This window comes from Desmodus rotundus, chromosome 7 (assembly GCF_022682495.2).
Source record: "Desmodus rotundus isolate HL8 chromosome 7, HLdesRot8A.1, whole genome shotgun sequence".
Lineage (NCBI taxonomy): Eukaryota > Metazoa > Chordata > Mammalia > Chiroptera > Phyllostomidae > Desmodus > Desmodus rotundus.
Window position 1 is genome coordinate 80,876,135 of NC_071393.1, and position 13,519 is coordinate 80,889,653.

Genomic DNA, 13,519 nt, shown 5'->3' on the forward strand with positions numbered 1-13,519 from the left:
ATTCTGACCTGATGATAATGGTTCCAACTTAGAGTATGTACCAAAGTGTGAAAGGAAAAATTCCTACAGCTTCTCAAACTCTCCCTTTTGCTTCCCATGGGGTGACTTCTGGATGAAGCTAAAACATCCCTGTGTCTCTCTGGCCTGCCCAAATAAATAATGACATTTTTGTGTCTGCCAATGAAGAGAGGCCCCCATAGAAAAATGAAATAATAAAACTTGTTTTCAGTGGGGTCTCATTTAGAAGTACCCAAAGTGTAGCACATCCATCTGCCCAGTCCTTGAAGCCCTTCGAGAGCAATTTCGTCCAAGCATCAAAAGGAAAACTATATGCATGAAACATCTTAGAAAACAGGTGAAACTTCTCACCGACACAATTTTTCCCAGATGCATCCACTTCATATCCTGAGTTGCATATACATTTGTAGGTCCCACGGAGATTTTCGCAAATTCCATTTGGACAAATATCAGGATCTAATGCACATTCATTTATATCTGCACCACAAAAAAAATTCAAAATCAGTAACATTCTAAAGAAAACACCAAGTGAACTGTCAAAAAATAACATTACAATAAATGCAATGACCTTAGGACCTTGTGAAAGAAAAAAAGATTGCATTTTGATAAGAAAGCTTGACCCCTTTTTCTCAGTACAAGATATTCTGAGTCGAATCTTCCTTCCCTTAGTCCCAGATAGGAACTGGCATCTGAGCTGGACCTACAAGATTACCAATCCTTAATCAAGCTGAAGGAGACACCCCAAACTTCTGTTCCAAACACCAGTATGGAAAAGTGGATCAAATGCAGAGCTCAGAGCCCTACAACCGGCCTCTCTGCCACCAGCTGTCCATCTTCCACCTACCTTCCACATTGCCACCAGACTTAACCTAAAAACAAGCTGACTGTGTCATTCTCATGGTTCAAACTTTTGTAAGCTCAGTAATATCCTCAAGCTTGAATTAAAACATAAACACTGTTTATTGACTTTAAACTTCTCACTCTCTCGCGAACACAAAACGCCCTCTTCACTCTGTGTCAAGAGTGTCTGGAGCGGACCCATGCACCGGTCCAAAGCCCACTCAGACACCACCTGCTCTGGAAAAGCCCCTGCCACTCTACCCAGAGGAGGCTGGGGTCCCCCTCTTCTGTGCTCTCTCAGACTCAGGAGAGCTCTCATAGTCGAAGGTGATGCAGAATGACAATCAGTGAATGGCAGTCTCAAATCTCAGTCCCTGACTCTTCTATAAATCAGGGCTAACCTTTTTTTCACTTCTGCAGGTCCCTAGCACAACTTACTTACTCCCCACCAACTCTTTATTAATTATAAATTTCCTTACTTTTCCTCTCTGATCCTCCAAATATCCTGTCCCCATCTTCATCCACGCAAAATGATGAAATCAATCAACTTGAACGAACTGACCATCAGTTCAGCCTATGTACTTTATTAAGATCTCTCCTGAATCTAATTACTTAGTTTTATATTAATAAAAGAATCCTTTCTTTTTCTTACCACCCATTTTATACTTATTCCAATTCTCCCTTTTAATTTTAACTCCTTTTATAGCACTAATATTTCTCTAGTTCTTACTCCTACACTTAAATGCTTCATTCTCAACCAACTCAGTCAATTGCTGTCATTGCATGCTACAAAATGTAAGATAAAAAATATAAAATATAAGATGGCTCCCAATTGCCATCTTATAATGACTGAGCACTGGACAGTTAAGAAATAACAGTTCACTTGAGCCCATAACCCTGAATTGTACTTGATAATGGGAGATCCAAAGGGAGGCCAGGCTAACCCTTGTCGTAGACCAGCAATCACAGTCATTGTATCTAATCTGTCCTCCGACACCCCCCGGGAACACACCCAGCCCACAGTTCAAAGACCCACACCCATACCCAGCAATCCCAGGACCCACTGTGCCATGGCTGCTCTGCTGCTGGGGCGCTTCTAGGTGACCCAGGTACATCACGCAGTAACAGCCAGGCTGGTGTAAAGGGACCAGCTAGAAACCCACAGGAAGGCCTGATTCTGCCTCTGCACATGCTTGAGGTAGTAAATTCTGAAGCAGGTCCTTACCACTGCCTGCTGACGTCATCCCTGGCCCACTGCTGCAGAGCGCCTGATATTCCGCTGCAATAAATTAACAGATAGTAAATGATTCCCTTGTTTGCAGAACAGGTCAATCCTGCTTTTGGCTTTGCACACATCATTTCCTCCTAAGTGAGTGGAACTGAAAGGAAAAAAAGCATCTCCTGGGGGGAGTCGCCATTACACCAAGCTCCCATTTTAATGGCTCTGCATCAAGGAGGAAAACAACTTTTAAGGCTATAAGCAAGTTACAGCAATTCCTTGTGCAAAGCACTTTCGGAAAAGGTGTTTTTCCTATAACTTGATTATGTTCACCAGGGAACAGTTTACACTTACAGTGAAATGTGCCTGTTAAAGTGTGGTTTCTTCGCTGTTAATAAAACTTTCTCCCACCATCTTGGGAATAATTTTGTTTCTCACTGCAAGCTGTTTTTCCAGTACCCCCGTTCTTAACATTTTCTTATTTCTCTCTCTGTAAGTTCTCCAGCCTCCGCCCACAAGAACAGCAGGGTATCTGTGCTTGCATTAAAGTGTACTTTTAAAATGACTGTTTTCCAGAGCACTAGACTCATTCTTTCTGATAAGTCTATAAAAGTATGGCATGATATTGAAACTGTGAGATCTTATTGAAGAAATTGAAGTTTATAGAATATGTTCCCAAATCCGTGATGGATCAGGTTTCTACTTCTTCTTTTAAAATTAAGCTTATTGGTTAAAACTGACACAATATTTTACATACAATCCAACAATATTTAAAAGAACATAAGTGTTTCATGGTCAAATGCAAATCATTTGTACTTAAGAGGCAGGAAACTGGATTCTAGGGAAACTGGATACGAGGGATGGGCCTTTTTATGGGTATCAACTGCACCTCACGGCTGATGCAAACAGCCCTTAAATTTTGCTAGACAATTATGTTCCTAATGACAGTGATACCAATGAGTTACACTGTACAGACAAAAATTTAAGGTTGAATCCTTCAGATCCTGTGCCTTCTAGCAAATGTAAATTTGAGAAAAGTGAGGAAAATCTCTTAATTTTTAAATCATCTGAAAAGGGGAATGAATGGAAGGTGTCTACCATTGTGTGTTTGAAAGACAGGAACTGGGAGCAAAAAAGAAATATCCTCTTTTTTTCTCTCACATCAGTAATTAATTGAAACATCTGCCAAAACACAGAGAAATACTGTGATAAAAAAGGAAAAGCAAAATTATACCAGTTATGTGAAAAGTACTTTTACAGTCAGTGCTAAATTAGCTGATGCTTGGCCTAAATGCAGGCACATTGTTGTCCTCATTCTCTTCCATCTGGGCAGGAGCTGGCACTAGAGTATTCTGCGGTGAATTCAGGTCAGCATGGTTTGAATGCTGATGGCAGTGCTTACTGCCGGGGGCCTTGGGAGCACGGCAGTTCCCCGTGTTAGTTTTCCTCTTCTACGAATTGGAGACAGTGATACCCAACTCACACTGTAGTTCTATGATTTAATGAGAGAACGCGTGAAGCGCTCGGCACGACACCTGGCACAGCTCGAGCACTTAAATGACGGGCGTTGTTGAGCTAACTCAGCATGTGCCATGGAGAGCATGGTTTGGGAACAGATAGAAATGTCCTAATAATTATACTTCCTGTGTGTTCAACTGACCAATTCCTGTGAGGAGGAAACGCTCAGCCAGTGAGAAATAGCTTCATATACAGCCTGCCTGATCTCTAAAGCACAAAGATGAGCTTTAGATGTTGTGTGATTGGGGTTTCTCATCAAATTAACTGAAGATGCATTCTGGATATCTGCAATACTTTTCAAAGTCCCCCTTCCCTCCTGCAGCGAGGAATTCCCACATTCAGATCCTTCATGATTTGGCATTGTCATCTCCCAAAGAGGTGGAGAAGCCAAACTGAATGAAACCGCTTCCACATGTGGCCTTCTTCGGTAAAGCCTCTGAAATATAAAACAGAGGCTAGTGAAACTGGACTTCAACGTTAACTCTAAGCTTTACTGCTTAAAGAAATCTGGTCTCTTTCAGTCATCTTTTTATAAGCCCATTTTATTTCCCTATGTATCATAAAAAAATTTTTGGAGATGTACTTGGTCCAGAGGGAAAAGGTGAAAGCTAAGAACCATATGTACCAAGGGTCCTGGATTCAAAGTTTGGCTCTTCCACCCACTTAACATGTGAGCAGTCAGCTACAGTCTTGTGCACCCGTTTTCACGGTTCTTATCCATCTTCTAAAACAAAGTATGCACCAGAAGTACTTTGAAAAGTTCAAGAAACACACAAAAGGCTGATAGTAATAATATATAACTGTGCAGTTACATGAAAGTATCTCTGCATATCATGTAATTGAAGCATTGTTAATATATATTTAACTGATTGGTAACCATAGATAAAATGATAATTTGTGGATTAGTCACCAGGTAAAGTAATTATTAGCCAGAATAAAGCTTTCTTTCTTTAATTAGTATTTCTCATTTCTTTTAAAGTCTTCCATTTAACTTTAATTTTTCATAAAATATTTTAATTTCTAACTCCATAATTTCTAATATCATTTGGAAAATGACAAATGTTTTAAAATTGTGCATTAGTCTTTAATTAAATAATTTTGTCTAGTCAGAAATGGACTAACTGAGTCTTAGACATGAACCAGCCAATCAGAGCTACATTTTCCACATTAGACCTACCGCTATTTTAGGGCACTGGGAGTCAAGAGCCAGGCTACTCTAAAGTTGTATTCAAATGTAGACAGTCTATTGTGTTAATTTCAACAAACTCTTTTTGCCTTACAAATAGAAATGATTTACAACTGGATTGCCTAAGGCAAGTCATTTTCAGATGAGAAAACTAAAGAATCTCTTTTCCATATTATTCTAATTTGTAATTATGTTTACTAACATAAGCCATCACTTTCTTTTTGCAAGTAGGTGAGAAAAATTCCTAAATAAACACAAGTCCACAGAAAAACTACCCCCCTAAATTAAGTACTTTGCCTGTGGCTGGGAGCAGATCTGAAGCTGAGGGACCAGTTCTCTTTTCACTATACCATGTTGTTTCAAACAGAAGTAATTACTTTTTCCCTGGGGTTGAATAACATCATTTCGGAATAGCACACTTAAATCAACATGAGGGATTTCACCAAAATTCACTGGGCCTTTTGGAGAAAAGTTGGAAATATTCAGGTAACCTGAAAATTATTTACTTTTACACTGTGTAATAGTCTGCTCTGAGGGAGTTCCTGCAAAATGCAAACACCGTGAAACGACTTTAGAAAACGAAGTAAGGGGCACATATCCCAAAGAGCATGAATATCGCCGAGGTGGCGTTCTGATGGGAGGCACAAATGTGTGTACTGCCTCTTCCAACTGGTTGTTAGACCTGGGTGAGTAATGTGGATCAGACCCTGACTAGCCCCTGCCAAGACCCTAGGAAGGTACATGGCATGTACCTGGAGAGCGTATGTAATCTTTCCCTAGGACTTCTATAAATTCCATAAATGCAAGACTGCAGATGGTGGCAGAAGGCAAGCAGTACACGGCACCCCCATGGCCCCACTCACCTGAGTTCTGTGCAGGACACGGCTGACAAGGATCTTCTCCAAATGCATACTCAGTGTTGGCGCAACAGCATTCAGATTTAGTAACAGCTCCGAACAAGGGCTTGACACACTGGCCTCTCTTGTATCCACCGTAGCATGTGCTCCGCCTGTGCGTGTCTAAACAGGAAGAAGCATCTGTCATCGCACCATCGCTTCAAACAGATGAGAACCCCCCCAGGTCAACAGCTTTATTTAGCCATTGTCCCTGTTCAAACAAAGAATGCCTCTGGTGTTAGGTCTCAATAAAATATAATAAAAACAAAACAAACTACATTCAGCTTCCAAGCACTGGAAACCAATGGCCAGAGTCCCGTTTTTCTAGGGACTTTTGTGGTTTGCCCAACGGCGAAGCATGTAAGTGCTGGAATTATATCTCATTCATTTTTGTCTTCCGCAGGCCTGCCCAGAGCAGACACTTAATAAATGCTGACTGAATGATGGATCGTTGTTGAATCTCACCCCATAATAAATAAGATCTTTATGAACTGTGGCCTACCTCAAAACAGACATGTAATTATTGAATGTCTGAATTAGATGTACTTTCAAAAAAGGAAGTTTGATCAGTAAAATGTTCATTATATGAATCTGTAGATGTTGGTCCATAAGCAGTGTCACAGGGAAGGGGTTTCCAGCTATGCCCAATCGTCTCCCTATCCAAAGTGTTTACTAACCAGCTTTCTTAAAAATAATTTGGATAAAATTCATATCTATTTCTCAACAAAGCTCAAACTTCTTATAAAGCCACAAAAAACTATTAGCATGTAAGTTTCTTGATTATTCATATCCTCCTGCACATTCTCACTTGCTTTTGGACATTAATACTCTATGAACGTGTCTGCCAAGAGATAATGAGCATGTACAGGCCAATTTCAAAAACCATTCTCAACAGAGGCAGGTTGGAGGAAATTAAGGACAGCTATGTGATTAGGAAAGAAAAGGGGAAAGAAGAAGTAAGGATTCCCTTGCTTTCCATTGATCTCAGCTCATCTTTCTAGCCCTTGGGTTAATGTGCAATTTATCCAAGAGAACTGACCCTGCTGCTTTGAGACTCCATAAATATTAATGATGGCGTATCTGCTACAGTAGAGTACATTTGTTACTGGTGGGGTTTATGGATTGGCAAAGCATGGATCTTTATCTACATCTAGCTGTGGCTTAATCTTACCCACACACACGCGTCCATCCAGCCCCACGGCCAGTCCAGGAAAGCATTCACATTTGTAGGAGCCGTCCGTGTTGACACAGCGCCCATTCATGCAGATCCCCGGTGTTTCACACTCATTAATATCTGTGGGGTGGAAAAGCACTTATTAAAAATGAAGTAACTTTTATCAAAAACCATAACATGTTTACAATTCTGTTACAACATTTGGAAATGGAAAAGACAGAAAATACTCTGCAGCATCAACAATAAAAGCACAATGAGATGCATTTTCTTTTCTTTGAGAGAGAATAGTAACAAAAGTCTGGAGAAATAAACTGGCTGACTTTATTTCTTTTCCATAGAAAGCTATTTTGGGGGGAGGGAGGTGGGTTTGGCTGGGGTGGGGTGGAGGGATGGGGAGAAAATGCAGACAACTGTAATTGAATAACAATAAAAACTTTAAAAAAAGAAAGCTATTTTGATAATATTTTCTTGGTATATTTTTTTAATCCAAAAGGAAAAAGGACTCATGAATATGGACAACAGTATGGTGATTGCTGGGGGCCGGGGGGGGATGCTTAAGGAGACTAAATAGTGATGAAAAAAATACAATAAAGATCAACAAATAAATAAAAATTAAGAATCACAGAGGCAAAAACAGAATTGGAAGCGATGGCTAAAATACAGAGTGTCTTGTGTAACCTTTCTTTTTTGTTTATGTATATTTTTCTATTAAAGAAGAAAAATTATTCATTAGAGGCCTTCTGAAATCTTTGACAATAACCATTATTTGCTTTTTGCCTCTACAGTAGTATCTGAGGTTTAGATAAAATATTTTAATACTGGAGAGAAAATTGGATTAACAATAACTACAATTTTATCCAAATAAGTGACATCATAATGTGTCAACTCATTTTTTGTCATTGTGCATGGTTCTGTAACCTTTCACGTGGCAAGTTTTTTTCAGGACTGCCTGAAATCTAGCTTGATAATAAATGGCATCTTTGACCTGGGCAGAAAGCATTTCCTTTTGGCATCCGATATCCGACTGGTGTTCATTCTAGTATCACCCATGCCTTAGCTTTCTGGGACAATTAGCATGGCATTAAGAGACACTGAACTAAAGCCTGGTAACACACCATAGAAAAGGGACAGAAAAGAATACAGATGACTTTGATGACCATTCTCAGCCAGCAACAGTACTATCAGCAATTGGAACCCGGCAAAGAAAAATCTTTTATAGGCATTACAAACATTTCATAGCATCGTGTGTATACTTAGGTGAGCCTAGTAAAATTCTCTAGTGGAGACATACAAATAATAGTAGAGATGCCCCCCTTAATATAGGGAAATAGAAATGGCACCAAAATTGTGTTTGGGAAAATATATAATACTTAGAAGTCATCTTATAACTGGGTCATATTATAACTGATTCATATTAATTCTGAGTCATATTATAACAACTCCTTTTACAATGTACAACTAGTGTATGTGATACTTCCATTCTTTTGACCTTAAAAAGGCACATTGAGACTGAAACACTGTATACACAGACAGTCCAAGATTCTGTGTACAGATTTATATTTTAAAACAGCAGTTATATTTAAATACATGAACTCAGATTGGTTCAGTTATTTGAGTCACCTTTTTGTTCAAGATGAGATCTACAGTAATGCAGCGGCAGCTGCAACCTGAAAAATAACACGAAGGCTTCTTTGCTGGGGACATGGCTGTAACGCAGGAAGCACTGCTCAGAGTGCGCAGCCTCAGCTTTCAAAGAGTGATCAGATTAGTTCTCCAGAAATTAAATTACCGCTGTTCATTTGAGCTTTGAACAGTCGCCTCTTTGTGGGCTCAGAGCTAAGTGCTCAACACCAAGAGAAAAAATCTTATCTCATAATGTCAAGAGAAAAACTATGGGACAGAAGAAATTCTGCATACAACGTATTTTTTTCTTCATTTATTCTTATAACAGTGTGTGTGTTCCATGTTCTCTATACACCAGAAAAAAGATATAGGTAAGAACTTGAAGCATTCTCCCTCTCTCTTTCTCTCTTTCTCTCTCTCTAGCTCTGATTCTTAAGCCAGAATGATAAAGTCGGAGCAAACCTTCCAAATCGTTAGGCACTTTCAAATGAACAGAACAACCTATTTATTGATAAGATACTATTGCACTGGTTGCACATAGTTGCAAAATCATCTATGAGGTCATAATGTCTTCTGAAACTGTTCCATCGGCATTATCTATTGGCCATACTCAAACGCTGAGAGGCTGTGGGCTGGGTCACTGCAGCCCAGACCCCGAAAGCGAACCTAAGCATGCTCTGTGGATAGCTAAGAGGAGTATGGTTTTTGCAGAAGGGCTGCTCACAAAGGGCCTTGGCGTTTCCTTCTGTTATTTTGTTTGGAAGCCTAGTTCCAAGCATTCCAGCAACTACTCTCTTCATTTCTTTTTCACTTGTGCAGTACTTCATCTGCAAATTTTGACACTCTGTTATGTTGTCTTACGTTGTAGAACAGTTCCACGTGTTAATCTTGTCTTCCCAACTATAAGCCTCTCCCTGCACAGGGCACACAAGTACAGAAACCGATTTCCTACTTCAAATTTGAAAAACTGTAGTGTTTTCTCTTTCTATGAAGACAGATTTTCCCAACATTACAAACCAGTGCTATGAAGGTCATGGAGAATGTAGGAAAATAATCAAGAGCTAGAAGCTCTTTAAGGCCTATAGAAAACATACATCTTGCCAAAGACTTCATACAAGGCTTTCTTCCATAACTCCTTCACCGAAGCTGTCCACCAGGGACAGCTGGAGAAGAGGCGCCCTGGGACTTCACCCAGCTTTCACAATCTTGAAGAGCTTGATGCTCTATGCTTCTGCATCTGAGCCTACGAGCAAAAGGCTTTGCGTGCAGCATTTCAGCAGACGTCCTGGACCTGTTTTGAGTATGAGGTTCCTCAAGAAGTCTGGTTCCAACTCATATCTTGGACCAAAGTTCAGTAACCACTCATCCCTGACTACAAAAGGCAAGAGACACTGAGCGCAGATTTATCTGCAATGATGCTTCCTAGGACCCCAATTTTCAAAAGCACAAATAAAAATCTTTACCTTTGCTTCAATACCTGGAGCAGTGAGATCACTTCAAAGCTACCAAGTTAAACAGTGACTCTCAGTTCAATTATTTCTCCTGCTTAATACCGTTTCCCTTTTGCTTCTGCGACTTGACAAAGCCTAAATAAATTGCCCATTAAAATTTTTCTGTTGCTTAAAATATCTGGAGGCAATTATGAAGAAGAGATCACTACAATGAGTCTACATTATTTTGTCCAGGTAAGTAGTTAAGTATTTCAATTTGTTCTGTGTCTTCAGTTTAAATTATTTCAGGATTTTTTCAGATAAGTTTAAATAATGGTGTGATAATCTTTCTCGATGGAAATAAAAGTCATTGTTTCCATTAAAAAAAAAAAGAAGCCTAAATGCCATTATCCCCCAACTGCGAGAAAGGCCGAACTCAGCTTATTTAAAAAGGCGCCCTCTCATCTGTTGGTGGACCAGTTGGTAGTTTGGCTCCTCATTCATTTGCTATGTAGCCCTTCAGGCTCCTTCGAGAAGACCCCAAACATTCTTTCTGAAATAAGAACAGCCTTTTGGGCATAAACTGTAGGTCTCTGGATGGCTGGACTTAAGAAGGTGTTCCAGTCAGATTTCCTAAATCAGAAATAGGTGTGGCTTAAACGAGGAGACTCAGTAAGGAAAAATGATACCTCTAAGTAAGCAGAGAAGAAGAAAGAGCAGGAGAAGAATATAATAGTTCTGTAGCACAGACCTTTGCAGTAACGCCCATCTGATGCCAGCTGAAATCCAGGCTTGCAAATACACTTAAAACTGCCGTCTTCATTGATACACATCCCATTAAGGCACATGTTCCTTATGCTGCATTCATCCATATCTGAAAAATGCAAAACATGCATTTTCTTACAACCAGAAGAGTCAGCTTACCAGGGAAGCCAACCTGGATGAATACAATTTTGTTTCTTTACATTTCTTCCTTTTTGTGTTATTATAGTCTAAGACTAATTATCATCCATATTATAGCACACAAAGAAAACAGGGGCCATAGGAAACACGTATCTCAAGTTCTCAAGTTTTGATAGGTGCATGCAAACCATAAGGCTACCTTTATTTCATGCCATATATATAATACACATATATAACATGTATGCATGTATACGAGAGGGATCCAAAAAACCCCAGAATTTAATTATTAAAAATTGTGTATTTATTCTTACATGTTTAAACTAAAGTCACATTCAAAGTACTCTCCCTTTGATGCAACACTCGTACACCTATCGAGACTTTTTTCCCACTGCTCAAAACAGTTTTTGAACTCATTTATTTTGATGCCTTTTAGTGCTTCTTCCACTTTTTGTTTTACCTCTTCCGCATCGGCAAAACGGTTCCCTCTGAGGACTTTTTTCATCCAGGGAAACAACAAAAAAAATCGCTTGGGGTAAGATTGGGTGAATAGGGAGCGTGGGGCAAGAGGGTCACGCCATTTTTTGGTCAAAAACTGCTGAACACTCAGCGCAGTGTGGGCAGGTACACTTATAAATCATCCATCATGAAATGGGCAAATGCGTTGAAAGCATTTAAAAAAAAATTCACTGAAGCCGAATGTAACCTCTCACAACAACGCCAGCTGGTACACTGATACAGATGAGTTCCAAGAACACTCCCCTGGGGAGCGGGAAAGCCTGTACTAAAAGGGGCCTGCCCTCCAGAAGATAGTGCCAGTTTTTTGGGTGTCCCTTCCGTATATGAAATTCATATGTAATTTTTATAATTATATACACATATATATGAAATTCAACCCAATAGAAGCCACCAGGACTCTCTTAAGAAACAATAGTTAACAAACTGAACAGTGTATTAACACCCGAATGGTTATATTTATTTCACAGATCCAAATTACTTCTAATATACTGAAAAAAAAGCCAAAATCAAAACTAAAAATGATAGAGTTTGAAATGTATTTAGACTACGTCCTGACTCTTTAAAAAGTGGAGACCAGAGAACAAGAGGACATCTTGTAGTCTGAAGCAATTTCAAATAGGGTAGGAAAAGGTATTTTTAAAATTTAAGACTCACCTATGGATTACAGCCATGTCAGCTAACCTGTAGGATCCTTTGACCACAGGAATATTTCTTCAAATTCCTCAATGTGTTATTTATTTAATGTTAAAGCTGCCTCGGGAGGCACTTGATCTTCTAGACATGGTGTGTTTTCACTTACAGGCTTTTAGTCAGACCAATGTAATTTATGATTTTTTTAACAGGATTCTATCCCAACTGAGAATTTTGGCCTTGAGTCTTTGAATTGAATCACTGAGATAATATTCTGCCAAAAATGTTTCTAAGAACAATTTTGAAATTCTTTTAATGTATGAATAGATTCTTGGGATCTTTCCCAAAGACATTGGGAAAGATAAGGACCATTCTTCATTTTTTGCTGAAGGTCTAAGAAGTGGAAACTCATCAATAATTGTCATAGTTTCAATATAGGAAAAAATGACAAGGGGAAAAAGACAAAATATTTGAAACAGCCCAATCCAAAATGAGGTGATTAATTCAAAAGGCAATATAAAAGTATGGCTACTCTTTATAGTCAAAATTCTCTCAATCAAATTTTACATTTTCAGATACCCATTAGTAGTATTTTATTACTAGGCAGACACTTCAAACAAAAGGATCATATATGACTAAAGAATAAATGGGATGAAGTGTGTCATTTTTTAAAAAAATGTACAAATTCTGATTGTATAAATTAAAAAGTAATGATTTATGCCACCAAAATTTCATCATCACCAGGGATCTTCAAATGACAAGCTCTCCTCATAGATTTAAAATGTATTTGGCCCACAGAAATGTGAACTAGAGGCATGAATATTGTTGAAAATTACACTCGCCTCGCAGATAACAATTGTGAAATATATGTGATACTCTGATCTTTCATTCAGTGCTTGACTGGGTCTTGTCAAAGACTTCTGACACTGCACTGCACTAAAGAAGGGAAGTCACAGGGTTATAGGGTTATTACTGTCCGCCTGTGTTACCTTCACAGTTCTTCCCGTCTCGTGTAACGTGAAAGCCCGCATTGCACACACAGTGGAAACTGCCATCTGTGTTGATGCAACGTCCGTTGTTGCAGATACGGCCATTCTGTAAACATTCATCAATGTCTAAAATCAGAGTTAAAACAGAAGAAACAGCTCTAGTTAGGGCATTTTAAATTATTTTGTTTCTCCCCCCCTCCATCTCCCAACTCATGAGCTTAATCTTGGGTTTTAATTACAAAATAGTATTGTTCAAACACAAATTGGTATCAAATAATGTGAGAATTCAGATTATTAGAGTTTGCAAGACATATGGCAGAAGAAAAGGGCTAACATAATAGCATTCAATCAAACTCTAATTTCTAGTAAGACTCTTTAAACCTTAATTCTGTAAACAAAATAGATGCTTCTTTACCATTTCCCTAGCTGAGTTAATGAGCCAGTATGTACCATCAGTCACATTGGACTTTGGCTAGTGTCTTTCAATACAGGGTAGGGAAAACTAGGCTTACAGTTGTTCGTATGAAAAATAATATAGTAATTAATAAACTGTTTCATGTACCCAGAACTTTAAATC

The 13,519-nt window shown here is 38.9% G+C and overlaps 1 protein-coding gene across 2 annotated transcripts in view; it reads right to left on the bottom strand.

Annotated features, from left to right (window-relative positions):
- The window catches only part of FBN1 (fibrillin 1), a 225,546-nt gene that overhangs the window by 85,512 nt on the left and 126,515 nt on the right, over positions 1–13,519 (bottom strand). For both annotated transcript variants that reach the window (XM_053928326.1, XM_024567296.3), the window contains exons 14-19: positions 12,943–13,068; positions 10,656–10,778; positions 6,849–6,971; positions 5,645–5,800; positions 2,084–2,137; positions 370–495 (exon numbers count right to left, since the gene is read on the bottom strand). In XM_053928326.1, the coding sequence (XP_053784301.1) occupies positions 370–495; positions 2,084–2,137; positions 5,645–5,800; positions 6,849–6,971; positions 10,656–10,778; positions 12,943–13,068 (708 nt within the window). The remainder of the gene's footprint in view (positions 1–369; positions 496–2,083; positions 2,138–5,644; positions 5,801–6,848; positions 6,972–10,655; positions 10,779–12,942; positions 13,069–13,519) is intronic.